General features: G+C 39.4%; 1 protein-coding gene across 2 annotated transcripts; it reads left to right on the top strand.

The window, feature by feature from the left end:
- The first annotated feature begins 106 nt into the window (after positions 1-106).
- glt1d1 (glycosyltransferase 1 domain containing 1) lies at positions 107-27,140 on the top strand. Of its 2 annotated transcripts, XM_063490686.1 has the most exons (12): positions 107-485; positions 906-1,057; positions 1,209-1,314; positions 5,222-5,273; positions 6,314-6,350; positions 6,786-6,842; positions 19,094-19,192; positions 21,682-21,731; positions 23,847-23,890; positions 24,333-24,453; positions 24,947-25,045; positions 26,755-27,139. In XM_063490686.1, exons 1-12 carry the CDS (start codon positions 418-420, stop codon positions 26,899-26,901), a joined length of 1,032 nt encoding a protein of 343 aa, XP_063346756.1. In that variant the 5' UTR covers positions 107-417; the 3' UTR covers positions 26,902-27,139. The 2 variants fall into 2 exon arrangements, with proteins under 2 accessions (XP_063346756.1, XP_063346757.1); XM_063490687.1 differs by lacking the exon at positions 19,094-19,192 and having other exon boundaries at positions 26,755-27,140.
- The last annotated feature ends 742 nt before the right edge of the window (positions 27,141-27,882 follow it).

The raw sequence follows: 27,882 nt of genomic DNA, 5'->3' as shown, positions 1-27,882 counted from the left end.
ATTTAATCTTCTTTTTTTTGGCTACGGCTGATTCTGTCATTATATAACATGAACCAACAGGGTTTGCGGTTTGGGGGTGGGCATGACAAAAAAAAAAAAGGAAGAAGAAAAAGAAGTGAAATTGGGTAGCAGCACTCCGCCGCTTACAGTCATGTTTCCAGGGGGCCGTATAGAAGACGGACTTGTAAACATTACAAGCATGGTGCACTACCGTAGACGGTCTGTGTGCAACCCTAAGATGAGCAAGCCTTGCTGTTAGGTGCTGCTACGTGTTAAGTTACGGACAAGGAAATGTAATTGGAGCTCAGCTAAGCGAGCTCATTGAAACGCAGATGTCCCGCTCGGTGCCGTCAGCTTTTCGCGAATATTTCGCGTTAAGTAGCTAATTAGCACGTCAGTCCTGCTTTCAGTGGAGATATGAAATTACTTTTCCTTGCCTGTCTCAGCCCCAAAACTGGGAACCATACTACAGCTGAGAGAATAAGGTAACAAACACAGTTGCTAAGTGTAGCTGGTTCTTATAGCTGGTATGATTCATTAATTAGCGCGCGACACTATGAGGCAATAACGGAGTATTTAACTTCATCAGGGCAAGTGTTGTTGGTAAAATCGCCTACTTCACTGTGAAATAAGTGTAACAAGTTGGCTCCAAATACAAACCTTATCGTGTCATGAGACACCTTAAGATGAGTAACAGTAAACACGGGTGTTGCCGGTGACCTTGGCTTCTGTTCTTAACAGGAACTGAGCTTAATTTAATGTGATTGGTAACTCTTGTCCGTCTACTGTTTCATGTTAAAATAGCTCCACGGAAGACGTTTCCTGGCTTTAACCATTATGAATTTGCTCAACCACTCAGTCTTAGTTCCTGCCTTCCATAAGCAAATGTTAATTTTATGTTTTAGGTCCTACATTGAGTCAGCAGGACACACTTGCGAGCTCAGAGACGCAGGAGAGTTTCAGTCTCCTGCTGATGTGGTAAATCTGGTCTCTGAACATCCTAAGTTTGAAGCTGCACTGGCTATTCATCTTTTCAAAGCGGGCAGACTTCTCATGGGTAAACTGACTTGCTGTTATATCATCTACTTATCAGCTGTATACTTTAAATCCGTTTTCTTTTTAGCTGTCAGAATAATGGCTCTGCAAATGTACAGCTTTCAGTCTCACACTGCCTTTTTGTTTTATGCCTATTTTTTTTTTTACAATAGATATTGAAATACCCTTTGGTGTAATCTTTGGCGGCACAGACATAAATGAAGATGTGAAAGTGGAGCAGAAGCGTGTGGTTATGGAACAGGTGCTACTGAAAGCCAGGTGATGTTGTACTGTTGCAAATTCCTATTTTAAAACTTCCGGATGGCTCCAAACTTGGTACATGAACTTTAGTCCTTCATATCACACATATTCCATACCATTTATAAAATGATTTTGGAAAAGTTTCATTTAAAATAACTGAAGAGTCACAATTTGCAAAAGAGTCTACATTATAAATAATGTGATATCTGCCTTATCTGTTGGCTTTGTTAATTAGACTAGGAGGCTGCATCTACAGCACATTTGTTAGCGTCTTACGATAGGACAAGGAGCACAGATGCATTAGAGGTGGGAATGGAAAATCAGTTCTAGCTAAGAAATTCAAATTGTCCAATTTAGCAGAAGCTTATGAGTTCTTGCGTTTATTACATTTGTGCATTGCAAAGCACTGAGGTCAAACTCAATGCAGGGAAGCTTTTGCACAACCAAGTCGGATGCAAGCCTTTCTTTCTGCTCTGTTTCTACAGTGCGTTAAGTCTCTGAGAAGATTTTTAAAAGTGCATTGCAATCAATAAAATCTCATCAATATTCATTCCTACACATGCCGTTAATCATGTATGCATTATATTTTTGGAGTGTCATTTCAAGAGGACTGCTCATTACAGGAAATACCCTGTAACATGTCTCCCATGAGAAGGACCTGCTGATAATATCAAATTTGACAGTTATCATTAATCATGACTTTATCCATGATTAATATCTAGTATGTTAGTAATGTGTCATATCATTTTTTTGCCAACTTCCTTTTTATGAAGGTTTGATTCAGATGTCTCCAACCTGAAGTGCGAGCAGGAAGTAAACGTCACCACTTTCATATCTTTTATTAAAATTATTCACATGAAATCAGAAAGCTTCTAATCCACTAATCATGTGATTTTTTTATGTATTTTTTTTTTCAGTCTTGGATATAACAACAAATCACAAGTAACACTGCCGTCTCAATAAAAGCTTAAAATAATTTTTTCCCTCAATACATAAATTCCAGGTTTTCACTGGGGGTTAAAAAAAAGCCCCAAAACTCTGGATCTGTACAAGATCTTCTGGCCCCTGGGGCATGAAGAATCATAGACTGTATTTAAAGGATGGACGTAGCTTCAAGCCAGGGTTCATTCTTTCTAATGATCAGGAGGGGGCGAGACAGCTGTTTGCATGGATTAGTGGTGTGTAGATCGATACTAACACATTGATTCCACCGATAACAGATATTTATATTCTAGAATTGATTTTCATAGTAAAATATCAATATTTTTGCAATTTGGAGTGAATTTGTAGATTATGATTCACAAGAACAAAATGGAAAGTAATTATATTATTGGGATCGCCTAAATCGCCGTCTACATGTAGCACTTTGCTAAATTTTGGAAAGTGACTTACATCTAAGCTTAGGCTTTGTGTTGATGTTTAAGTGGTGGGAATTCTCCGCATCCTTAAAACTATGAAATCCCATTTATTAGAATTGTAGAGCATTTAAAATTATTATATTGGGTAGGTTTCATTAAATATACAGCCTACTTGCAGTAAAACAGACATTGTAGGCTTTAAAAAATAAAAAATTCAAAATATTTAATATGTAAGATTAGAGCTGGGCGATATAAGATTTTTTCATATCACGATATGTTTTTTTCATTTCAGACGATAACGATATATATCACGATATAAGCCAAATAACTATATGTGTAAGATTTAAATGTGCCGTTGCTCACAAGTAAAATGTGAAATAATCAGCAGCTTGTCTTGATTTTAATATTTATTTCCTATAATAAGTTCAACAGGGTAGATGTACTTAAGGAACATGAGACTTTTTCAGATAAATAAAGGCAAATATTGCAAACTACACAAAAGGCAGCCGCTAAAGCGTTTAAGTTTCAAAATAGAACAAACAAAACGGACTACTAAATTGTCAGTTCCACTTAGAAACAAAATATTAATTCTAAAAATAAATCTTAGTTTGTTTTACAGAAGAACAGACAAAATTGACTAACTTTTGTCAATATCAAATAAACTGAGAACTAAAAGGAAATTTTCAATCTCTCCTTGTTGTATAGCTTTCTGAACTTTCTGAATCCTTTATCATCTGCAACTGAAAATAGTTGTAGGTGATTACTATACCTTTCTAATGTGACGTTGTTGTCCCTGGCTCTCTTTCTCTCTCTCTCTCCCTCCCGCTCTGTTCCTGTGCTACTGCGAGTGTAACTACCGCCCCTCCCCCCTCTTCCCAGCGCAAAGCGCAAGGCTCGCGTGCGGAGTGAAGCGGAAAAAAAGTGCGAGAGAGAGAGGGTGAGAGAAAGAAAGAAAAAAAAAACCCACGGCTCGCGACGTTCACGTCAAAGATTCGGCTCTAGAGCTATTTCGTTCGCGACTGACACGGCGGCTGGCTGCTTCCCAAACAACTACACATGTGCGTCTTGGAGCTCGTGCTGTAGGTAACAAGTCACGTGACGTGACGCTGCGGCTGTGATTGGTTCGGCTCTGCGCTACTTAATTTGGATTGGCTGTTCTTCTTTTCTTTTCTTTTTTTTAAGAGAGCAAGAGAGACGAGTGTCTATCGCAATAGTTTAATTTTTCTATCGAGAAAAAGTTATTTCACAATACATATCGTTATCGTTTTATCGCCCAGCTCTATGTAAGATAGATAATAACATGTATTAATAAAATGTTCCTCAGCTTTATTATTATTATTGTTAATCAGTCATATTCATTTTTGATTGTTAATTGAATATTTTAAACTGTAGGTGTTGACTTTTCAGGTTTTTTATTGTATGATAATTTATGGTTTATTATCCTTATTTAGTATCGGAATTTACTTGGTATGGAAAAGAAAATCAGTGGCATCGCACATCATTAGCATAGACCCTCGAACCTCTTGATCCAAATCTTTTTATTTGTTTTTGTTTTTTTAAATAAATCAATGTAAAACAATTTAGTAAATACAATTAAAAGTAAAAATAATTAAAAGGTAAACAGTTTGCTGGTTATGGACTCAGTTGCTAGTTTAAAATCTTACTGGAAACTACATGACGTTGATTTTGCAAATTATTCCCAATTAAAGTCAAACAAGAGGATAAAGCAGCGTATGCCCTACAGGCATAGCTACCTTATGGCTGAGAGGTTCCTCCTGAACCGTTGTGCAGCGTCCTTTAGTTTATCAGTCAGGTCTATGCCTCCCTCATCATGTCCAGGTTCAAAATACCAAAATGACTTCAAAGCACGACCTCGCAAATTACTGAGTGACATCACCATGACTACGTCCATCTTTAATAAACAATCTATGGAAAGAATGAGACTGAAAGAATTCAAGCTAACCACTAGTTTAGCAGGCTAATGGCTAATCTGGCTAATCTAAATCTTATGCCCTAATCCAAGCCGACATCACACTGAAGTGTCTCGCTGATTAAAGTAGATGGCAGTAAATCTAGAAAAAGACCTTCTAGAGGAACGTGCGAGAGCCTGTTTTCCAAAGCTTCAAACATCTCAGTCCACCCGCCTCCCACTATTAGTGCCATCTCATCCCAACCTTGATCATAAAGTCCCATCACCGCCCAGGGCTTGTTTGCCCATTTAATAATGCACACTTACAAATGAAAATTAGTATCATCTTTCAGTTTTTTTGTTTCGTTTTTGTTTCTTTGCTCTACATTCCCTTCATTTTCCTGCTTGTATTCTTTCTCTTTTTGTACTGAAATCCTTTCGCTTCGAGCTACAAGCAGTTTTTCTGCTCTCATTCTGCTCTGCCTGCAGATTTCTGTGTTTTAGTGTTGTTAGCACAGCTTTTTTCCCCCCTTTTATTGTTGTCAAAATCGTTATTACTTGTAAAAGGCTATAATTTACTGCCTATAGTGAAAATTCTTGTTTTGCTGAAATGCCTCGCACAGCAGTGATAATGAAGTGTTTCTTTGTTCCCAATCAGGTTTGCTGTTGCATTTACTGACAAACTGAGAGAAGAGGCTGAGTTATTTTTGGTATGATTATGCGCTTATGTTTTTTGATACACTGACTGAAGTAATTCGTAGTTCACTTGAGTCGAGCACATTTTAGGCAATCTCTCTGAGGATCGCTGCTAGTGTTGCATTGGGTTGAACACATGAAATTTAGTGACAAAAGGGAGAAAAGAAGAATTACTCTTTTCCCTCATCTCTGCATATCTAACCAGAAGTTGTAAATTCTGGATTGATAGTTGCAGAAAGTTACAAAAAATGCCCCCCTCCCCCAGTGGGAGGAGGGATGGGCTTTCAGGAGGGGCTGTCCAGCCATTTGACATGCAGTTTAAACTTTGACGTATGATGGTTACACATGCAGATATCTCTTTTTTCACACATGCCCTATGTCTGGCCACAGTTCATGTATTTAAATTCACCCAGATCCTTACTCTGTCTGCTTAATTACAGCTTATAATAAGAGAGAAAGTTTTTGTTTACATTTTTACAGCACATCTGCAGACGGCTGGAGCCTGACAGCGTCAATAAATACAGCAGAAGGGCTCTGACTATACAAACACAATATCCTGCCCTGTTCCGTAATAGTCTGGCATTAAAACAATATTACAGTGTTTTATTTTCAGATTAGATTCCAGCCATAGGCTGCAGATTGAGGCAAGTGGAGTGCTTTATCTCTGCCATTTAGTGCTGACAGCTGGTAGACAGGACAGGCACTGAGAGGCATCGCCAAGCTTTTTATTGCGACAGAAAACACACATAGCGGATGGATCTGGTGTGATAACATCCAGTCAATTTCTTTCCCGTCCCCTCTGATTTATTTTGCGGCACCCGCATTATCTTAGCGACTGCTTTCCTGAGTCTCTTTTTAAAGTTTATACTCTGTTTAAATATGCTTAGAACACAAAGAGCTTTAAATGGCTGTCTCTATTGTCGGACATAAAAAAAAGAGAGAAGCACAGTTGGTGATAATCAAATGTAATTTCTGTAAACAACGCTGCCAATAATTGCTGATTGCGTTCTGTTAGCTGTTTTAACCACTTCTTTTTCATTTTTTTCCTCTGAAGGTGTCCCAAAGCAGCAAAATCTACGTCCAGCCTCAAGGTAAGTTCTGCAGGATGGACATCCTCGCCTGATGCTGTGCATCCCTGACTCACCATTGAAGTGTTGCACTAATCAGCTTTGACATTTTTCCCTCCATTATCATACTGTCTGCAGTACAGAGTTGTGTTTGCTCTTGCCATTGGCCACCGTACCATGTAGGACAGCCCAAATCACTCTTCCATGTTGTTTACCACCGGTATCCTTGTTTGGCAAATAGTGTCCCTTCATAGATTAGACGAGAGCCCCCGGGCCAGCTGCATGGCTGAGCCCCAACCAGTGAAAGCTTAATTTTCAGGCTTGTCCCCAGAGAGTGATCATGCTGAAGTGCTTTTTACACAGAACACAAAAATTGTATTTTGGATCACTGATAATTTTGAGCACTTTGCACTATTTTTTATGAAGTTCACTATGGCTGTTTCTGTGTTTATATTGCAGCCATCCAGACAGACGTTACTGAGAAATTCTGCTGGACTGAATTCCTGAGGAGCTCAGGTACTATTAGTGCTTCAGGTTGTCATCATTCCAGGTACACTTTGCAAAATGTGTAATCGACAGTGGAAGATTTCTTTTTAGACGGTCTTTTTTATATATATATTTTGTTTGATGATGATGGAAAATCAGTTATTTATCCAAAGTGATAAAAAATATTATTATTTCTTGTACTGACCCTTAATGGAAGGCCTTAAAGAAAATATTGAAATTATGTTCACAGTGGTGTGCAGAAGTCTTGAGCTACCCCTCATTTCTTTAGGGAAATGAGAAGTAGGTGTATCAATTTATTGAAACGTGTGCATATATGGAAATATTATAATATACAGTAAAGTATAAAGCAATTACAGAGTTCATACAATTCTTATAAGCTTGAAAGTCAACGTTTGGTGTCACTACCTTAATTCTTCAAGTCTGAACTCTCTCAAGCTATCTTGGAATTTCTGTAAGTAGCCTTTGGCTTCTTGAAGGACATTCAAAGCTTTTCTTTGGATGTTTCTGCTTTTTCTTTTGTTTGTTACAAATATGATCCCACGCTGCTTCAATAATGTTGGGGGTCGAAGCTCTGGGGAGCCCAATCCAGTGAGTTTTTCTTATCCAGGTATGCTTTTAATGCATTGGCAGCGTGTTCAGGATTGTTTTCGTGCTAAAACTTTGAAGCTGCTGCCGATTAAATGCTTTCCAGATGGTGTCGTGTGGCATGAGTGATCAAAGTCTGTGTTTATAATTCCATCGATTTTAAGGAGATCCCCAACACCTCTGGGTGAAATTCAGCCGCAAACCATGACAGAGCCTCCACTGTGTTTTACAGATGGCTGTAGACACGTACTGTTGTACGCTGCCTCTCTCCTGACCTCCTCTAAATGTATTGACAATAATTAATCAAAAATGTCATATTTGGGTTTATCACTCCAATAGACCCTTTGCCACTGATTTTCAGTTGCGTTCTTGTGTAATTTTCTCCTTGTTTCCATTCCTTATAAATGGCTTCTTGACAGCCAGCCTTCCACTGACACCATTTCTGATGAGGCTTCAGTGAACAGTAAATTACCAGATGCATCTCTCAGGTCATACCTCCGGTCTTTACTGGACTTTTTTAAAATGTCTTTTTGAAAGCTAAACATCTGCTGAAGATTGTTTTTTAGTTCTGCCACATGTTCTTTTATCTTCCACTTGTCCAGTTTCCTCAAATTGTTTAAGGACACACTGCAAACCATACTGAGATATGCCGAGTTGTCAGCTAACAGCACTTCGCAAATCACATTGTTGGTGCAAAAATAGTATTTTATGCCTGTCAAACTGTGTTATCTTTGACATGTAGATTCAACTAAAGAAAAGTTAGCAAATTATGTGTTTTTGCGTCAGTTTGCTGTAAACAGAAAGGTTAAAGATTCAATTTAAAATTTGTCTAAGCTAAGTTATCTGTTATGTGCAGAAACAACACTGACTTATCCCTTGAGTTAGGTACCTTTTTTATGCTTGAGTGATTCATAAGTTGGGGTTAAGTGGCTTAACAATTTCCAAAGGAAAACTTCAGAAAGCCTGGAGAGCTATTGCTGAAAAGCACTTTAAAAAATTACAAGTCTGGCTTCTTGGAAGCAAAATATAAAGGACTGAGGGATAACTCGCGACTTTTCCACAGTACTGTGTTTTTCTGTTGTGCTTAACTTTCTATTGTATTATTTATTCTTTTTTTGTTGGTGTTTTTATATTGGATGCTTATTCACAAAAGTGTTAATATGCCTGCTTTATAAACCAGGTTTAGTGGTGTTGTTTTCACCATCTATACATAAGCATGTAATATTTTGCAAGCATTTGCAACATGGTATACAAGCAATATCCTGCATTATTTTTTCTCACTTCAGTTGAGCAACTACACAGACCACGATAGGACCAAAATGACATGCATGCACCACCCTGACCTGAAATAGGAGAGCATAAAAGTACTACTGGTGGTTTCTCAGAAGCCAGAGTCTGTCATTGAATATTTTCCTTTTTCTTTCTCTTCACCAGCCTTCCAACTCCCATTTCAATTGCTCAATAACTATGTACTGTTACTCAGAGCCTCATCCAGACTTTAAATTGCACATTGTAACATGATGTCCATCCCAAGTACATTAGTGCTCAGGGAGAACCCCATTGAGTACAGAGAGGAACAGTTGATTAATAGCATTCAAGCCCAAGGCCATTTATCACCACGTTTCCCATCCATACCAAGTAATACACATTTTCCACAGTCGTTTTTCCATTTATTATACTTGAAATGAGAGTCGCCTCTAGTGTGCCTTTTCAGAAGCGATGAAAGTAATCTGACTCATAGTTGTTTTTAGAGATGTAAACAATTTAGCAGTTTCTTCCTCCTTGCTATTTTATCATGGGGATTTGTTAGTATTTTATTTATTTATTACTTTTTGTTTGTTTGTCTGCGGTGGATGTGGGATGGCTACATTTGAAATGATTAAGAATAATTTTTTAAAATTATAAAAATTTTTGCCAATTGTCTTAGTCTCACGATTGCTTTGATATAAGAAATCACACATACTGGGTTTTAACTTGTGTTTGATCAGGACTAGAACGTCATAGCAAGGCGGAGAATCTCATTCAGACGAACTGACCCTGTAGTCTTTGCTCAATTAGAAATGTGCCTTTGTGAGGCTAACATTGCTTAAGAAGTCATTAGGCGTTGTGTTTTTTTAGTTATCACTGGGTGTGCTCGGCTTTCTGCTGTCTAAAAGATTAGATTTTCCATATCCTGCTTTTGAACAATGATTTTTAAAAGGAAATGATTTTGTTATCCTTAAACAGAAGAACGCAGTCTGACAGAAGTAACTCCTGCAGCAACCTGTTTTCTCTCCTGCCAGTTTTCATCCTACCGTTGTCCTCACATACACTCCCAGCACTGCAGAGGGCACCATCCCATGTGTTCATTCACTCCTGCCAGATCCTGCTGCATATTGATTTACTTATTCATTCCCTCCATCTTGTCTGACATGAATTAATTCTTATTAAATTGTGAAATCTACAGTAATTTATATATAGGCAAGCTCAACACGAATGGAAGTTTGGGCATGGCTGTATTCTTTGTGGCCACGTACTGCAGTGTAGAAAAAAAAAACCTTCAACTAGTGGACATAAAAGAGCCAAAGCATCCCTCCTGTCTGATTGAAGATAGACGACTAGTCTGTATGTGCCTCTGTTTTACCCTTTGGATGTCATAGCCTCCAAAGGAACAGGCTTGAGCACTGAATTTCAGAGTCTTTCTCTCGATGAAAGTCACTTTGTGTGTGTGTACATGTCTGTGTAGGTTGTTTTGGGCCCATGCTGTGTGCCTGGCGAGATGGGGTTAAAGGATGGATGAAGTCCAGCACTGTAGAGTGATATTTTCAGTAACTAAAGGATGATGGGAAACAAGCAGGGAGTTTGCTCTTTTGCAGTTACAGGGCTCTCAAAGAGCACGATTATTAAACAGGTTCCACAGGAAGCGGATCAGAGGATAAGCAATAATTAACAGTAGTTAATATAGTCATAGTGATGTTTTTAGCTCCTTTCAGACATGCACTCCTCTTTGTTACTCTGATGGCATATGAATGCGTCCGTTTCATGTGTAACCTGGCACACTGCAGCATCAGTGTAACATTTAGGTATTGCTACAAAAAATGCACAGATGAGTAGTAAAACGGCACACTCTGAGTGCCTATTGGCACATAATGTGCGTGATCTCATTGCTCAGGTGACTTAAAGCCATAAACCCTTAAACAGCAATAAAATGAGGAACAAAATCTTTGAGTGATCAGCCCAGTCTCATGTCAGTGCGCGTAATAGTCATGAAAAAAACCAAAATCAGTTTCCATCCACACAAATAGTTGTTTATATTTTATAGTATATTTTCCTGCTACTTTCATAAAACATAGCATGTATTTTGTGTAGAGAAAGCATGAAGTGGTCACCATGGTAACAGAAGTTTTTTTAGGACATGTCAGCTGTTGTATTTTAACCCGACCCATCGTCCTTCTCCAAAACTAACCCAGGAGTTTGTTATGCCTCGACCTAACCAAGCAACATATTTTTAATAAATGGTTGATTTAAAAATGATACAAGTGATTTGTGAAAATCTGTGACCTGCATGACTCTGGCGTGAGGGGCAACATGAATTTGTCCACTGCCACAAATAGTTTTAAAAAGTCATGTTCAAGAACCAAAAAATAATGTAGGGAATTTCATGTTGGGAAATATATATGTATTAAGTAACGTAAAGTTAAGGTTGAGCAACACAAATCAACAGATTAAGTCTTGATTATTCATCAAACTCCCATAACAGCAGATTTGTGAGACACTCGCCGTCAGTCGCTTTTCACTGAACTCTCTAATCTCCTCGGTGATGTTAAACACTCTTTTATTCTGCACAGAAGACAGTTTAAAAATAAGGATTTTTATTTTTTTATTTTTTAAATTTCAGCACTAACAGTGGTTTATTTACAGTTATATAGAGCAATGAGAGTTTTTATATAGAGTGTATTTTTTTCATTAATTGCTATGAATCCTTCAGAGAGGCCTCTTACTATTTCTGGCATAATAGTAAGAGGTACAGAGCCCGGCCAAGGATTCGTTAGTTCACCTTTTTGTTTGTATACAAATGGCTGTGCTCACTCCCAGCATAACCAGTATGTTATAAAAGTGTTGTTTTTACCTAACCTAGCTACACCCCTGAAGAATTTACTGTAGATCCCAGATCAGTTGGAGGTCATCCCTCGAGTATCCCACTTTTCCCAGACATTAGACAGGTCCCTGCAGGGTCCACGTTAATAGTGCACTCACTTGACACAGACATGTGCAAAATGTTTGTGTGAAAATTCATCAACATTTACATTTTTGCTTATTTATTTTTATTTTTTTGCTTGAACAAAACAGCATGCAGAACAGATAACGTCTCTGTACGTGAGCTCAATAAAAAAAATTAGAGGGGAAAAAAGGTTGGGGCTGGCGGGGGTCTGAGTATGTTATCAAGATGAGGCAGTCTGTTTTAAGTCTGTCGTTTATCAAACATGAAATGAAATAAACTCCAAAATTATGTATCCAAGTAAGCATAATAAAGTAGATTTAAATAAAATAGCTGGACCAAAATGTGAACAAGATAAGTGAGCTAATCTACAGACATGGTTGGTAAAGTATTTAAAATAATCAATAAAAGAATTGAACTTCAGACCATTTCACTGTCGATGAACGGGTCTGTTTTCATACATAAGGCGCATTAAGCAAAATAAAACAGTCAGATAAGTCAAACTTTACTCAACTCATTCTTCTTGCTTCCTCCACTTCCGTACCATTAGCTTTCATCCTCCAGCTTCACTGTGTTTATGTTATGCTAACATAGCTGTGTCGCTAGCCATCACATAGCACATCATTATATACCAGCTAGTCCAACTTCAGTAACCCTACAAACGTCACTGCTGTTTAGTTTTCTGTCTTCATTTATGTTGGAAGTGATAGCAGAGCTGTACGTTTGAATTTGTTCACAAATCTCTCAGTCAGAACATGCTATATCACGTTTAGGTGGAAACTAGCGAGCTAACTTCCTGCTAACTTCTAACTTCGTTAAATTTAATAAATTCTGTTTTCATGGATGCCTGGATGTTAAACTTAATTGTTACACCTGGTAAGGCAGCAACGCTGATCATTTTATTAAAGACCAAAGAATTTAGACAGTTTTTAACTCTCAGTGATGCCGCAGTGTTCATTTGACTTTGGGACCTGAAGCGGACGAAGTTTTGGACCCAGATTACTCCGCGAGGCTCCTGACTATGGTAGCCATAATGCGCCGGCAATCCATCAAGCGGTGCGCCGTCGTAGCTTACCAAAGTCGTACTAAAACATTTTTGACAGATTTTTGAGCGCTGTGTACCACATAAAATCACTTCAAGGTCATTAAGCACAACCAGAATTTATACATGAGGCGCACCAGATTATAAGGCGCACTGTCAATTTTTGAGAAAATTAAAGGATTTTAAGTGCGCCTTATAGTCCGAAAAATACGGTATATAAATGTTTTATAACACTGCTATGGAGTCCTATCTTATGTTGGTTTGGAAACCTAATACTCGAGTCTAAAGCTCAAATTTATAATGTGTTTAAGAGGGCAGGAAAGATCATGGGAACAGAAACAGTGACCGTTCACCAAGACATTTTTGAACACTGTTTGCATGCATGAATCTCTGGCAGGAGATTTACAAAATTCCTTTGTGTATGCAGAAGCAACATAAACATTTATTTGCCCCTCTGTCTGTTAGCGGATAAATGAACAGCTCATCTTGGACACAAAGAAAAGTAGAGAGGCTTTGATGAGGCGTTATTAATTAGTCATCTGTTTGTATATTTACTTTAAGGCCTGCATTTCCTAAAATTTGCCCATTCAAGGTTGTATTGCGATGTTTGTTGTTTTTTGATCAAGCAGCTGCCTAATCCTGGACGACTTTCTCCTGTGGGTAACAATAAAGGGATCTTATCTATCTTATCTTTACATCTATTATAGATTGAAATGTTTACAAGTACAATTTGACAGTAAAGTCTTTACCACTATGAAGACAAGTCTTTGACAGGTCAGATTAACGAGGCTCACGGGTAAAGACTCTAATCCAGGAGCGATAGAGTCGCTCGCATTCAAACACGTGCCACAACGGCAGTGACCTCATTACTTATAATAAATGATCTGCCATATTTAGACGGTATTGATCAGGATGTGACAGCAGATGACATTGGGCACTTCAGATAACTAAGCTGTCACACAGTGTCACAGTTTGAGTGATACAGTAATGGCCTGAGTCATTCAGGTTTTCCAAAGTGTATACGGATGCCTTCTCATAACTACATAAAGGATGTGGCCTCTTTAATTATCAAATTAACTATTAGAGTATTGGCACTAGATTAAGAAAACAATATCTTAATGAGCAAAATGTACTGTCAGAGCCTTTGGTTAGTATTTTATAATGAGAGGGTAATGTGGCTTGCTGTATTAAAATAATCAACATTGAGCTTCAGTATAATTATATCATGTTTATTGGTTTAAGAATTTACCGGATAAAAAAATTTTTTTAAAGTGCATTTTGTGTAAACTTCCGAGGGGAAAGGTGGGATTGGGGGTTGATCAAAACAAGTTACAGCATATGAACAAAGATCATTTTGCCTGCATTTTCCTAATCTGCCAAGCTGGTACAAAAAATCAGGTGATTCTGTAAAGAGGTCAGGTGGGAAGCCTTAATTGATTTTTTTTTTGATAGTGTTTGATTTTACAGTTTTTGTGTTTTTTGTCTGTACTCTCATAACTAGTTTTCAGACCGATGTTTTGGTATTGAAAGAACAGAGATGGACACAAATGGTCCATGACATACCTTTTGCTCCTTCGTTTTAAACGCATTTGTACAGAATAATAATTATTAAAACAAAAAAAGTGATTTTTAGAATTGCTGCAAATGCTGTTTGAGAGTTCAGGTTATTTAAAGATTTGTAGCAATGTTCCCACATTTATAGTCCCAGTCTTAAGACAGGTCAGTTGCTTCATGGTTGGATTGACTCTAGCATGTTATAAGAAGTCAAGTATAATTAATTTTAACTGATCAAAATGCAGGTCATGTCACAGCTCATGTGTGCGGTTCTCATGTGGTGTGCAAAATTGCTTATCACACACTCGTCACATTTCATCTGTAGTTTGGTCAAAAACTTTTCAGCTACCTCAAAGCATAATATGTACAGTGAAAGTGCTAATTATTGGAATTTTTCAAATTAAAAGTTTTTAATAATTGAAGTTTTTCATACCTGAGTTTTTCGGTTATGTCATTTTTTGTCTAGTCCAAAGAAAAACATACCGTGCCGCTCAGCAGATGAAAGCAGAGCTGTTCAGATAGATATGTTCTCTTCCAGCAATGCTGAGACATACGCATGCACACATGCTGATTAAAGCATTACAGGGGTTGTTACCCTTCTGAAATCAAAGGCAAACAAACAAAAACCACGATTTGCATAGATCTCACAGAACTGCACAGACAGAGAAAGAATATTGCTTCTGGCACGTCATATGATTTGTATAATTTGTTTAGTTTTATTCTCAGAGGGAAAATGAATTTTGTCTTGGATTCCCAAAAATATATATTTTTTCCTCACTGGGTTTTTTTTTTCATTTTGACAGGTCTGTGCTAAGACATGATTCCAGCTCCTGTAGTATTTTCCTGCAGCTTGTTTGGAGGCACTGACAGGATGTTTAGCTTAGCTGGCACATTTTCAGATCGTGTGAATCAATGCGAGGAAGTTTGATACATCCCACAGATGCAAAAGCTTTTTTTTTTTCCTCCTAGGATCGGGGTCAGTGCCCAGTCTCCAGGCTGTCATTTTAAGATGCTCTTTAATAGCATTAAAGAGCTGCTTCAGCCTTCTGATCTGGACTTATCTGGCAGCAGGGGATTTCACTCGAGTGTCACTGTACTGCAACCACAGGCTTGGTGCTCTGTGGTTTGATTTCTTTCACTTTTTTTTGTTTTGTTTTGTTTCTTTAAACTTGGGCAGAGTTTGTAAAAAAATGTTAAAGATTTGGCTTGAATTGGTAGCACCATTGCCAAAAAGGTTTTTGCAGCAGCAGTGATTTTGCATTTTGGGTCGTTTCAAACTCGGGATGTAAGGATTAAAAATAATTTTTCTGGCAATTTTCTGTGGCCAACTATACCATTATTTACCACTGATCGCAGAAAGTAATGTAATTTTATTTATTCTTTCAAATTCAGCGTTAAAGTATTGCTGTTGTACCAGCTTTGCTTTAAATTTGCATAAAACCACAGTCTTCTCTGACATAAAGGCTCAAAAATCAATGTCGATAAAGTCTAAATCTTCTTTTCACGAGACTTTCTGCTCTGCATTTGGCAGTCCACCCAGCTTTTGGATAGATTTCCCCGCAGTTGTGTGTATATAGTCATGGTCCCCAGAGCATCAAACCTACTTTAATAATCTATGAATTCTTTTTGTGTAACCAGCAGGTCAAAATTTGCACTTTCTGCTGGAAAATATGCCAACATCTATTTGATGGATTGGTAAAAAATGCAGACATTCAGGGTTCTCTTACACATCCTAATGATTTTGGCAGACTTCTGACTCCCCCTCTATCCTCTAAAGTAGAGAATGTATTCAAAGTCACAAATGTCAACAAGGTTGACACAGATGTTAGCAGTCCTCTCAGGATAAACTGTAATTTTTTACGAATGCTTAACATTAAATTTGTCGCAACCATCAGTTAAAAATTCGACATTGTCCAACACTTTTTTTTTAAGATCAAATGCGTGATGAACAAATACTCCTCGAAGGGTCATCTCCCTGGTTGAAGCTAGTCGCAGTGCATACACGGAGCCATAGATGGATGGATGTTTCTGCAGTCAGATCATTGCTTACAAAGGGAGCTTTGTTGTATTTTAAACAGTAACCTGCTTAGTATGTGGCTGTGACGGACAGCCACTTAACATCTTCTCCTCACAGACTAGAACTGGATATGGATGCCAGAAATCTGATTCTGTTCATCTGGATGTTTTGTTTTCAGTGGGTTCATCACTCACTCACTCATCCAAGTGACATCTACATTCTCAGCTGACTGCAGGTTTTCCCAAACTTATAAACAGTGCATAGTGACTGAAACTAGCTCCACTGACTAACAGTGGGCTGTGAGGACTTTTTCATAATCATTTACTTGACGTTACCGTGACCATTGATCAATGGCCATCAGTACCATTAACATAGAGTTGGAGAATGGCAACAATCACAGCACGGCGACATGGTGAAAGATATATCGGTAAGCCCTCTCCTCAGTTCAGAGGAGGACGGACCTCCCTGCCTCTCTTATAGTTGGGGAAACTGCAGTTAGCTGAAGTCACTGAAGAAGTCATTTGTGTGAGTGATGAAATGTACTGAAAGCGTTACGTGCAGATGAACAGAATCAACTTTCTGGGATTTAGTAACCTGCATGATTGAGCATGCATCGAGACAGCTGAGTGTGACGTCAGTTACCTCAGCAAGCTAAAAAATGATTTGAAAGTGTAAACTCGCGAGTTTGAGTCGTCCTTGAGCTCCATTTTTTTCTGTCAAGAATGTTTTGTTCATTTTGTTTTATTCTAGTCAATAAACAGACTAAAACAGGAAACAATCCTTGAACACAATACAAAGTCTAGCAAGGACATCCAAGAAGTACCTAGCAGTGATGTTGAGGAAACATCCATAATGTTGGTTCAAGTTTAATTTTGGAACAGCTTTGTTCCAACTGTTACCATTAAAATGCTTCCTGGGTTTGACTATATATACAGCAGAAGTAGGTACACCCTTGTGCAATCGCTTAAATCATTGCAAAGTCTAGCTGTATTACTTGTTGTTGAACAGTATGGTTTTGCCCTGGTGCAAAATTAAAAACTAAAAATACAGGGTCACAGTTAGAATACAGTTCGATCGCAGTAAAGCCCAGCACAAATTCTGCAGTGAAGATTTAAGTTTTTTCAGCATTTTGTATTTCTAACTTTGATTTTTATGACAGATACTCAATTCTCAAACTTATTCAGAGTGTTTTGTGTGTGTTCAGCTTTTTTAAATTTTTGCTCGAGGGGATCTGTTTCTCTACAGTCCTGTTCAAACAGATGAACGATAGAAATACTCGCCAGGATTTTGGTGTAACTCTTGGCATTTGTGTTGTCATGTATAAATGGCATCTTTCCAATATGGTCTGGTCTACATTAACAAATAACCCCAGTGCCAAGTCTGTCGCTATGCAAGTGGATGACTGTACAAGCACTGCTCAGTGCATGACGGCATATTAGGACGATCATTAGTCACCAGTCTTAGTGTGTTATTTCACACCTTTGTGCCATCTCACAGTCACATTTTTCAGTTCCCCATGCGTGACAGACTTCATGCAGTTAACAGGAATAACAGGAAATCACAGATCAGTCATTACAGGCTTGTGTGTCTCTCGATCAGTACTTACTTTTGTTGTACTGTGCTTGTACTGCTTTGTTGTAACATTTTCAGTAATGTTTTTAAGTGCAAATTTAAGTGCTATTGCTTACTGATGTTGTATACTACGTTCCCTTTTCTATAAAGCTTATAGTTAGGGCTGGATCAGGTGACCCTGAACCGTCCCTTAAATGCGCTGCAATAGGTCTAGGCTGCTGGGGACCTCTTTTACTATCTATGTGTTTATACACCACTATTAACAACCATTAATCATGGGTTATTATGAATCTCTGACCTTGCTTCATACTGTGTCCTTTGTCCTGTCTCTCTGCTCTCTTCTCTTTCTCTCAGCAGATGGGTGCCCCTCCGTGTTTCTCTGGTTCGGCCAGATGTTTCTTCCTGTTAAAAGGGAGTTTTTCCTCCCCATTGTCTCCTGCTCATAGGGGGTCATCTGATTGATGGGGTTTTATCTGTATTATTGTATCTCGTGCCTTGAGATGATTGTTATTATGATTTGGTGCTATATGAAAACAAAAAATGAATTTAGTTGTATATGTAAATGCCCCACACTAAGAGTAACTGTGTAACAATATAGTATATTCTTCTGTTATTTCCACTGTCATCCATTACACACCAGGCAGTTGTGACAGTAATTCTGGTTCGCCTCAACTCAAAGGCAAGTACAGTGTAGTTGTACTTTTGAAGTAAAAGGTCTGTTGACTAATGTGAGGTCTGAGACTGACAGGCTAGGTCGTGTGTTGCCTTTATGATGGGGTGGTGTATTAGGGTCAGGACTTTTAGCTGCTGTCTTTGCCAGGTCAGGTGCACTAGAGTAGCTGCTGGCATTGTGCACGTTTGTGTGCCTGCCAGTTTCTGATAATCTCTGGATTGAATGTGATAGCCGGATGATATTTGAGAGGAGCAGATTCCACAGCATTGCAGTTAAAGCCTAATTCTCCAGATGTTTGATGTCAGCTCGATATTGGCCCGGCTAATTTTTTTTTTTTATTTAGAGCTGATCAGTGAGCAAATTGTCACCCAAATATTCAAAGTGTGTAGTTATGATGCTGCATTACACACTGATTAGGGTGCGACCTTCCAGTGTTTTCAGCAGACTATTTCCCTCCTGATCAGAGAATTGTGCGAGCACATTAGTCACCGCTGTCTTATTTTCTTCGTGACCTTGGTTGATGTATTGCTTTCATTATCTGCTGATGTACTTGGGATGTTCATTATGCAGTGTTTTGATATTGTGGCGCTGTCTTTTTGTTTGTCTGGCTTCTCTCCAGGTGTAAGGACTGAGCATGTGGATGAGCTGCGTGTCTTCCTATTGGTCTGTGGCCTCAGAAGAGTCAAAGACCCCCTCTATTTGGTGGAGGTTTTTTCAAGTATGCTGTGATTTTATTCATTATGCTATATTGTTGAATTCATTTCATTGTGCTTGCTATGAAATGCATGTGCATAACATGAAGTGGCGATGAGATCAAACGAGTCTTGACGCCTATCAGCACTCAGACCCAACCCGTTATTGAAACTAGAAATACATACCAGTAAATATGTCTAAGGAGCTTGGAAAGAAAAGCGTCTGGACTTCTTTTTAGTTGCTTGAAGACGTTTCACCTCTCATCCGAGAAGCTTCTTCAGTTCTAAGGTCAAATGGCCGAGAGTCCCAGATTTAAACCCAGTGGGAGTATCCCCCCAAAGAGGGACAAAGGACCCCCTGGTGATCCTCTAATCACATGAGCCAAGGTGTGAAAGCGGGTGTGGGATCTAATCAGCCAGGGTTTCGGGTTTACGACACCAATTGTCTGCCATCTATAATCCAGTTTTGAGATCCCTTCCCAGACGCCTTAACGCCCACTCACATTCTGGGCCATCTGACCTCAGGAATTCACATGATAGGGTGGGGCCAGGTTTCACAATGAGCTCACCCGAAACCCTGGCTGATTAGATCCCACACCCGCTTTCACACCTTGGCTCATGTGATTAGAGGATCACCAGGGGGTCCTTTGTCCCTCTTTGGGGGGATACTCCCACTGGGTTTAAATCTGGGACTCTCGGCCATTTGACCTTAGAACTGAAGAAGCTTCTCGGATGAGAGGTGAAACGTCTTCAAGCAACTAAAAAGAAGTCCAGACGCTTTTCTTTCCAAGCTCCTTAGACTACGATGACCTGGATGACTGAGAACCTTCACAGACATACCAGTAAATATGATTATGTAAGCTGCATGAAAAATTGCTTATGTTGTCTGTGGGAACTAAGGTACCACAAAAAAGTACTGTTGAATTTTAAGATTGAAAAGTATTTTAGACATCAGTCCTGGTGAAATCCTAAATGTTCACTAGATACAGAGAACATGTGAAATTATAAATAACTGAACTCTCTTAGGCAAGCTGTCAGTTGTCTTCCAACAGAGATACATTCAAAATGCTTCTTTGGATTTTGGCTGTCTTTTGTTTCATTGTCTGCAAAAATGATCCCACACTGCTTCAAAAAGGTCTGAGGAGGCCAATCCATGACTGATAGTGATCAATCATGATCCATCCTGGCAGTGTGTTTGGGATCATTGTCATGTCGAAAAAAAACTGGCTTTCAGTCCAGTTCTTGTGTAATTTCGCATACCTCAGCCTTTTCTTTCAGTTTGCAGCCTTCTGCTGACATAATTTCTGATGAGATTTCAGTGATTAACTTAAGGGCCAGGTTCGTGTGTGAGGTCTTTGCTGGGTTTTTTGCTATTTCCTAAACTCGTGACTTTCAGATATTGTTGATCTGTAGGCAGACTACAACTCTGTTGTCTCAGGCTGCAACTTGCAGCAGTAAACAAGCTATTACATGTGGATTTAATGGCATCTTTTTGCTCTTTTTGCTGCTCTGCAGCCTCGTTGACTCATATGATCCATATCTTCACCTGCTGCAGATTCTGGTTGGAGTGATCCTTCAGCTTGTAGCAGATATTATGGAGAACAGAGCAAGGAGTGCTGTCATCATCTCCAGTCAGAGTGGAATAGAGTTGATCCACCTACAGAATAAGAGACTACCTGGATAAAAAACTAAATCACATCCAGGATCAATACAACAGTGACCTGGCCATCATCCAGACAGGGAAACACAAGACTGGATAGACAAGAGCAAACTGGTTAGCAACAGGAATATTGCAAGTGGTGAATTAGCCAAGTATATTGGTGCATACTGTGCCCCCGATCAAAACCTTTGTGAATCTCATCTTCTGATCCCTACCAAAGTACTTAAAATGATCTTTATGGTAGTTGCGCTGCAGGAGGTGCCACTGTGGTCACATTTTACTATGATGACACATGTAAATACAGTGGGGTGGCCCTATTAACCAGCTTAACCTTAATGCCTTTCTTAATGTATCTGCTGTTGTAGAGGCCATGTCCCAATCAATTAGATGTCAACCGTTGAGTTTCATCTAATTGAAAGTGTTTGTACAGTGCAGCGGGGCAGCTCGTTCTCATTTTGCCTTCATGGTTTTTATGGTTTTTCTTTCTTTGATGGATATCCTGTATGTCTTATTAGGTACCTAATATTTTGCCTCTAATTAACACGAGTGGTTTCTTTTTCAAATCCCCCATATATACTGTGACTTTCACAGCACGCAGTTATTGTAATGAGACATCACTAGAGGGCGTCAACATTGTATATTAATGTTGAGGAGAGCTACACGGTTCAAGTTTCACATGCACGTTCTTGGAATTAACACGTACTGTCCACGAGTGTCGTGCATTAAACAAGCTTTTGGGAATCTGTGCAAGAACAGCCTCACTTCTTTTGACAACTTGCTCATTTAAAAAAACACACACAAAAACAAACTGCAGTGTTGTTGTTTTCAACACCAGTTATATTTAATGTTTTTCAGAGTGGCATTGTGAGAATCTGCTGAATGTGTTAGTCATTATTGGACCCAAGGTAAGTAAACAGTCCTTATGCACTAGTTTTGTTTTCTTTGTTTCTTTGTGTGTATGCTTTTGTTTTTGTTTTTTTTCCCTTTTCTGCCATGTGCCTCTGTACTGTCACTCTGTGTACTGCTGAAATTACCTAGAAACATCCCCCGGGAATTGAGGCAGCCTCTAATTGGATAGAGCAGACATACAGGCTTTAGTTGTTATGCTGGAATTAACAGACAGTGCTGGAAGGAAATGTCTTCTGAATACTGGGGAAGGGGTCAGCTGTAGTGGTGGTTTGTTGTTTTGTTTTGGGGGGGGGGTTGGCATTACCTGCTTCACATTAGCAACTTGCCGTTTACTAATGACCTGTGTGGGGGTGGAGCAAACTCATTTTAATCCTAATAATATGTATCTGCACGTGTACGGGGAGCACAAGTTACAGGTTTTGCCGCCCTGTCACATGTAATCATGTTTCTGTGCTGTGTGTCTCCCTGAAAACATTAAGTGCTCAGGTACAAGCTGTGCGTCTTCATGTCAAACAGTGCAAATAAATAAGTGGAAAATAGCAATTGAACTCTCAAACCCTGTCGTGAATAACCTCGTGCATCAATCAACTAGTCAGTCACACAATCAAATTAGAGTTTTTTTTATTTATTTATGTTGATTTTTTTTTCTTTTTAAAAAAAATTCAGGTTGCAGTTTTATGTTAAAATTCTTGTCATATCCCAGAGAACAGCAGCAGCCTCGGTTCTTTGTTTTTCTCTCACCCATTGTTTTCTGTTTGCATGTCTTCATCTTCTCTTCTCCCCCCCACCCGACTCGCTTTGATACGGCATCAATGTACAGTACTTTAGCATCTGTTCTTTCTTTCAAACAGTGGTCTCAGGCAAAAGGTACGTTCTGCTTTAGCTTTGCACAGAACCAACTCAATTAGGCATGGCCACGGGCTTGTATGCACCGTCTTACTGCTGCTTCTTGCTTTTTTTGCGAGGCTTTGCTGCTGCTGCTGTTTGATGAAACGGTTCAGTCGAAGCAGAAACATGTGATTCATCGTGACACGTCTGAATCACAGGCATGTTTGTTCAAGAAATGGAAAGATATTAATTTTATACTAAAAATGTTTTCGTGTGACAGCCAGATTTCAGCTGTGTTAATTTAAGGATTATATATTTTTTGTGGAACAGTGTTGAAGAGATTAAACGAAGTGAAGGAAAAAAGATCTAAAAATGCAAAGAGGAGGTGGAATGAGACATCCCTCGCTCAGGCTGTCGTGACATCACAGAAATCAGTATCGCTACTTCATTCAAGTAATAAGCGCTGTGGCTTTGCAGCATCTGTCATTAAGAGGAAAATTCAGGTCAGTTTGTCAGCGATGACACATCTGACTTCTCTGTAAATGGCCTTTAAATTACCGAGTAAAATAAATCTGGACAGTTCCAAAAAGGGAACGTTATCTCCCGTAACGATAGCAGGCTTTCACCTTATTTATTTGCTGAGAGTAAAAATGAAATCTAATTATATCTCTCTCAAACATTGGTAAAGGTATGCCAGATTTATTAGAATGAAGAGGAACACTGAAGCTTTCGCCGTATGACGTAGCTTTGTTGTTTGGTTTTTTTGGGGGCTCACTATAAGACAGCGCCGGTTGGGCTTAAACCGTGTATTTTTGCCAGTATCTTCATCATCTTGATCCGACCCCTGCTCGTGTTATAATTCCTGCAGAATCCCAGATTGCTCCAGGATACAAAACTGCATTTCTTTTTTACTACATCTTAAAAAATAATTTGATGAAGGCATTTTGTGAGCTATAAAAAATAAAACGAGAAAAATGTAGCAGCTTGCTTAGTAGCATCTTTGACCCACATTGCTATGCTTTGACTTTTCTGTGGATAGGCTAATGCACATAAATCCCACATTGCAATTAATCAGATTGGCCACCCTGCCCACCCTGACCCCAATCTCTGAAAATGCAGGATTTTCCTGAGAATGATTTTCTCCTGATAGAAGTTCTTAATTGTGTCATTCAATATTTTATATCCCAGTGATTAGGATATTGCAGGTATCCTTAATAAAAAAGAAAAACAGAAATTTTGTTGCACATGTGTCGGTCATTTTTGTTTTGCCTCTTGTTTTTCAGATTGATCCCGTTCTTTCTGCTGAAGTAGAAACGGTTGTTAAAAGGTAGGCCTTCAGCTTTCTTTGTGTTCAAACTGTCAGTTTTGTCTGTTTAATTGCCGTGATGTTCCATCTTTTCAGACTTCCCTGCCTTTGTGCTTCTTTCATGCGGTGCATTGAAAAACAAACGCAGCTCACATGTATCGTAACATAATGTGAACAGAATGCAAAATAGAGCCGAGCGCCAAGGTCCTCTTTTTATTATCTGTCCTCCCACACTCAAGTCTCCGCCGATCTTTCAGTTTTTCGCCACAGGGCCTCACCACAACAGAGATCTTTGCGGCAGGAAGCTGCCCTCTCTGCTTAAGACTTTACCTGGATGCTCCGTTCATGTCACAAACAGTGCAGCTGTGTTTCCTTGCCTGAGCTTGTCACTGCTGTTCAGCATCATTCACGCCTCTGTGAGCCCTGAGTCACACAGAACTGAGTTTTGCCACTGCTTTTACAGAACAGCAGGGGTGTTCTTGGCCCAGGAGAGGTGCCAACAGGAGCTTCATGCTGCCATGAAAAGGTGCTTCGCTGTGGTCAACAGCTCTGTTTCAGAGGGCATGTCAGCAGCCATTTTGGAGGTAAACATCTTCGAGGATGGTGGGTAATTGGACGGCAGGGCAGCACGATGTTCCGACATTGGCAAGAATAACAGTTTGGTAATGGTAGTTTGATTTATCAAGGCATCTTACAGAAGAGCTTTTGTTTTTTAATCTAAACCACGTGAATCTTCTGCACTGTTTGTTGTTCAGCTACAATGCTATCTGGACACTTCTGGGACAATTACCCAAATTAATTGCTTGACTCCAATCTTCCCATTCCTGAGTGAGCAAATCCTCTTAATCTTTTTTAAACACAGGCAATTAAGACAATCCACAGTAGGCTTAAAGTGTTATTAGTTTGTTAGCATGTTTCACTTAACAAGGTATTAGCTTGCACAGATTGTTAATTCTTTAAGTGAACCGAAGCACAGAGTGGCGGCGCTGTACACCATCCGAAATGCTCGAGTGATTGCTTCTTAACAATGACAGGATAAACAAGAAGCCTTTGACTTATGCTTTCTGTCTTCACCAGGCCATGGATCTCGGGGTACCTGTGCTGGCTAGAAACATTCCAGGAAATGCAGCTGTGGTGCAGCATGAGGTCACCGGCCTTCTGTATTCTTCTCCTCAGGTATATATTGGCTGACCAGCTCTGTAGTTAAGCTAAGCACTGTAGTCCATAAACATAATGACTGTGTTTATGGACTACAGAGAGGATAAACTGTTGCCAGGGCTACAGGGACTCCTTTTACCTCAGCTGACCAGAAAAGTACACAACCGCATTAAGTAGTACTGACACACTGACTGAGAACAACTGTCCTCTCCTTGCATAACTGGATAAAATAACAAGTCTCACAGTTTTAATCAGAAACTTTTGACATCATTTTGTAAACTTTGTAACGGTTTTATCACGAGTCCAATCTGAGCAGGTAAAATATAACAAAAGGCCCCTCCTTGTGTTATATTTTATTTTATGTTTCCTCAGGTGCTTGGATTAGAATCAAAAGAAGTGCACCCTTTAGGGAAAGAACAAAGATACTATGCTACCGCATAGTGATGCAACAATTAGCAGCAAGGTGGAAAGTAAGTAATCCCCCATGAGAACTGCTCAGTCTGATATTCAATGAGGTTTAATGCAATGGGAGATAACAAAGGATAAGGCCAATTGGCAGGGCTTAAGCGTTGTATTGTCAAGATCATGCTGTAGCGTGATGTTGTTGTAATGGTGGGGATAATTCCTCCCTGCACGTGTGCTCCACTGAGCTGCTGGTAGGAAGCTCACACAGATGGTTGCAGCAACTTGGGCCGGATAAACGAGGACCTCGGCCAGGACCGACGGGCAGCGAGTGCTAGTCTTTGAGCCGCCTTTGCAGTACCTCCCGTGCAGGACTTTTCACGCACGCTAAAGTCTTTCCTTATTCTTTCCACTGACAGTATTTCTTGTTCTTCAAGATGGAATTACATGAGGAGTGTGGGTATTAAGAAATGTGTCGAGCAAAGTAAACACAAAAGCACTCACGAGCTTTAAAGAGGAAAAATGGCCTGTCCTGTCGGGCTCTGTAATTTGCACCAAGAGTGAAGTGAATATAAGCGCGCCTCTCATAAGTTGAGCTTTAATCCTTTTGCTGTGAGAATTTATAGCCCTCATATGTCCATACAGAAGAGCCGTTTCCCACCAAGAGCCTCTCCAGACATAATCACATCACTTGAAGTGAAGTAAAGCAAAATGGCCTGCTGACTGGCAGTGGCTAAAACTTTGTGTGCCCATTGGCTCAGTGCAGCAGTGAATGTTGGCTGTCATGTTGCAAGAACACTTCAAGGCACTTTGACTTCATTTTGTTGGAGGCTTCTGACAGCCTGCTGGGCCAGCAGATGAGCAAACTAGGATTCTGAATGCTGAGTGGATGGACCTCATTTCTATGAATACGTGATGGTGTTATTACTCCCTTTTTTTTAACTGTTGCTCTTTTATCCTTCTCTTTTCTTCGCCATGTTCCCAACACGGCTGGTTGTACAGTATCTTTTTTTTCTAACTGTATCACTTTGTTTGTTTTTCTCTTTTTACATAAGCAAATGAGAGGTGGCAGCTATTAGGATAGAAAAAGGGGGTCTGTTGGGCATCCATATTTAGATATGGAGCCACAAATATCTCCATCCTTTGGCTATGTAAAGACACTTTTGAAGTATTTGCTAATCACTGCACAGGCCTCTATCTGAGTTCTGTTCTTGTGCTTTGGATTATCGTTTATGCTTTAAAAAATATCTCCAGGCACCTTCACTGGCAAGCTTCAAGTGGCATTTGGCAGTGAATGAGACTAATTTTGCCTTTATCCTTGCCAGGAATTTGTGCATCAATCTCAGAGGCTGTTGTCAGATCACGAGCTGAGAGAGAGAGTGGTGAGGAATGGAAAACTCTACGTGGAAGAGCGTCATGGCGTGAAACAGGAAAGAGAAACTTACCAGCGACTGGTGGACACTTTGCACTGAGCACATTAAACTGCAATCTGTAAACTTTCTCAGGGGCTTCAGCAGGAGAGAAGAAGAGCGCGACACTAGTCTCTCTTTGTTGCACAGGTATAATTATGCTCGTTTGCATAACAATGCGGTTTTATCTGTACTACCTGACTGAAAATTATGACGAAGAGTGCTTTAAACCAAAGACATATGACATTTATGATGGACTCTTATTTATGGTTTAATTATGATAAAGGCATGGATACTGTGATTATTCATTCTGCATATTAAATGGTTATTGATCTAAAAAATTATTACGTTTCTCTTTATCAGACTTTTCCAAATGAAGTCCAAGATTTTTCCAGGTTATGCTACCCCTTTCTGTTTTTTATGCTGAAATAACTGGATTACACAAAGAGAATGAACCAGTATAACTTTGTTTAAAGGATAGAATGGCACAAAAGTCCTTTTGTTTGCTGTTACAAAGGTTGATTATGATATCGTACTGCACCAGCGTAAGCACCGTAGCAAAAACCTGTCAAATCAAGAACTGCATTAGTTCAGGCAGGCCACAAAGACGAGCTCGTCCACGATCCCAGCATGGCAGTGAGTCCCAGCGCTAGCCTACTTCAGCTGTCTGTTCTGGTCTTCTATACATCCAATTGACAAATCCCATATAGGAAGCACTGTTTAAGCTGCTTCAGCCTGCACACACTTGCTGCACACCTTCAAGTCGCTTTGCAAACGACCTTCACCCCAGCTCCTGTGTGTCTTTCTTCTTCCTGATGTGCTCGATGCAGCTCTCCCCACCTCATGCTGTCCACATATCCACGTAGAAATCTGTGAGGGGTCCCGAAACAGAGCCACGTTTCCGAATGTAAAGTACTGCAGATGGAGATAATCTTAATCTCTGAATTAAGCAAAGAAAAAACTGCAGTAGATGACCAACTCAAGTGGCTTGTGCTTAACATAGAAAATCAATTAATAGGCAATATTGAAGATCAGTCCGTTTTA

The sequence above is a fragment of the Pelmatolapia mariae genome, linkage group LG12, assembly GCF_036321145.2.
Source record: "Pelmatolapia mariae isolate MD_Pm_ZW linkage group LG12, Pm_UMD_F_2, whole genome shotgun sequence".
NCBI lineage: Eukaryota > Metazoa > Chordata > Actinopteri > Cichliformes > Cichlidae > Pelmatolapia > Pelmatolapia mariae.
The sequence above is the reverse complement of the archived record's forward strand: the minus strand, read 5'-3'. Positions and strand labels throughout refer to the sequence as shown.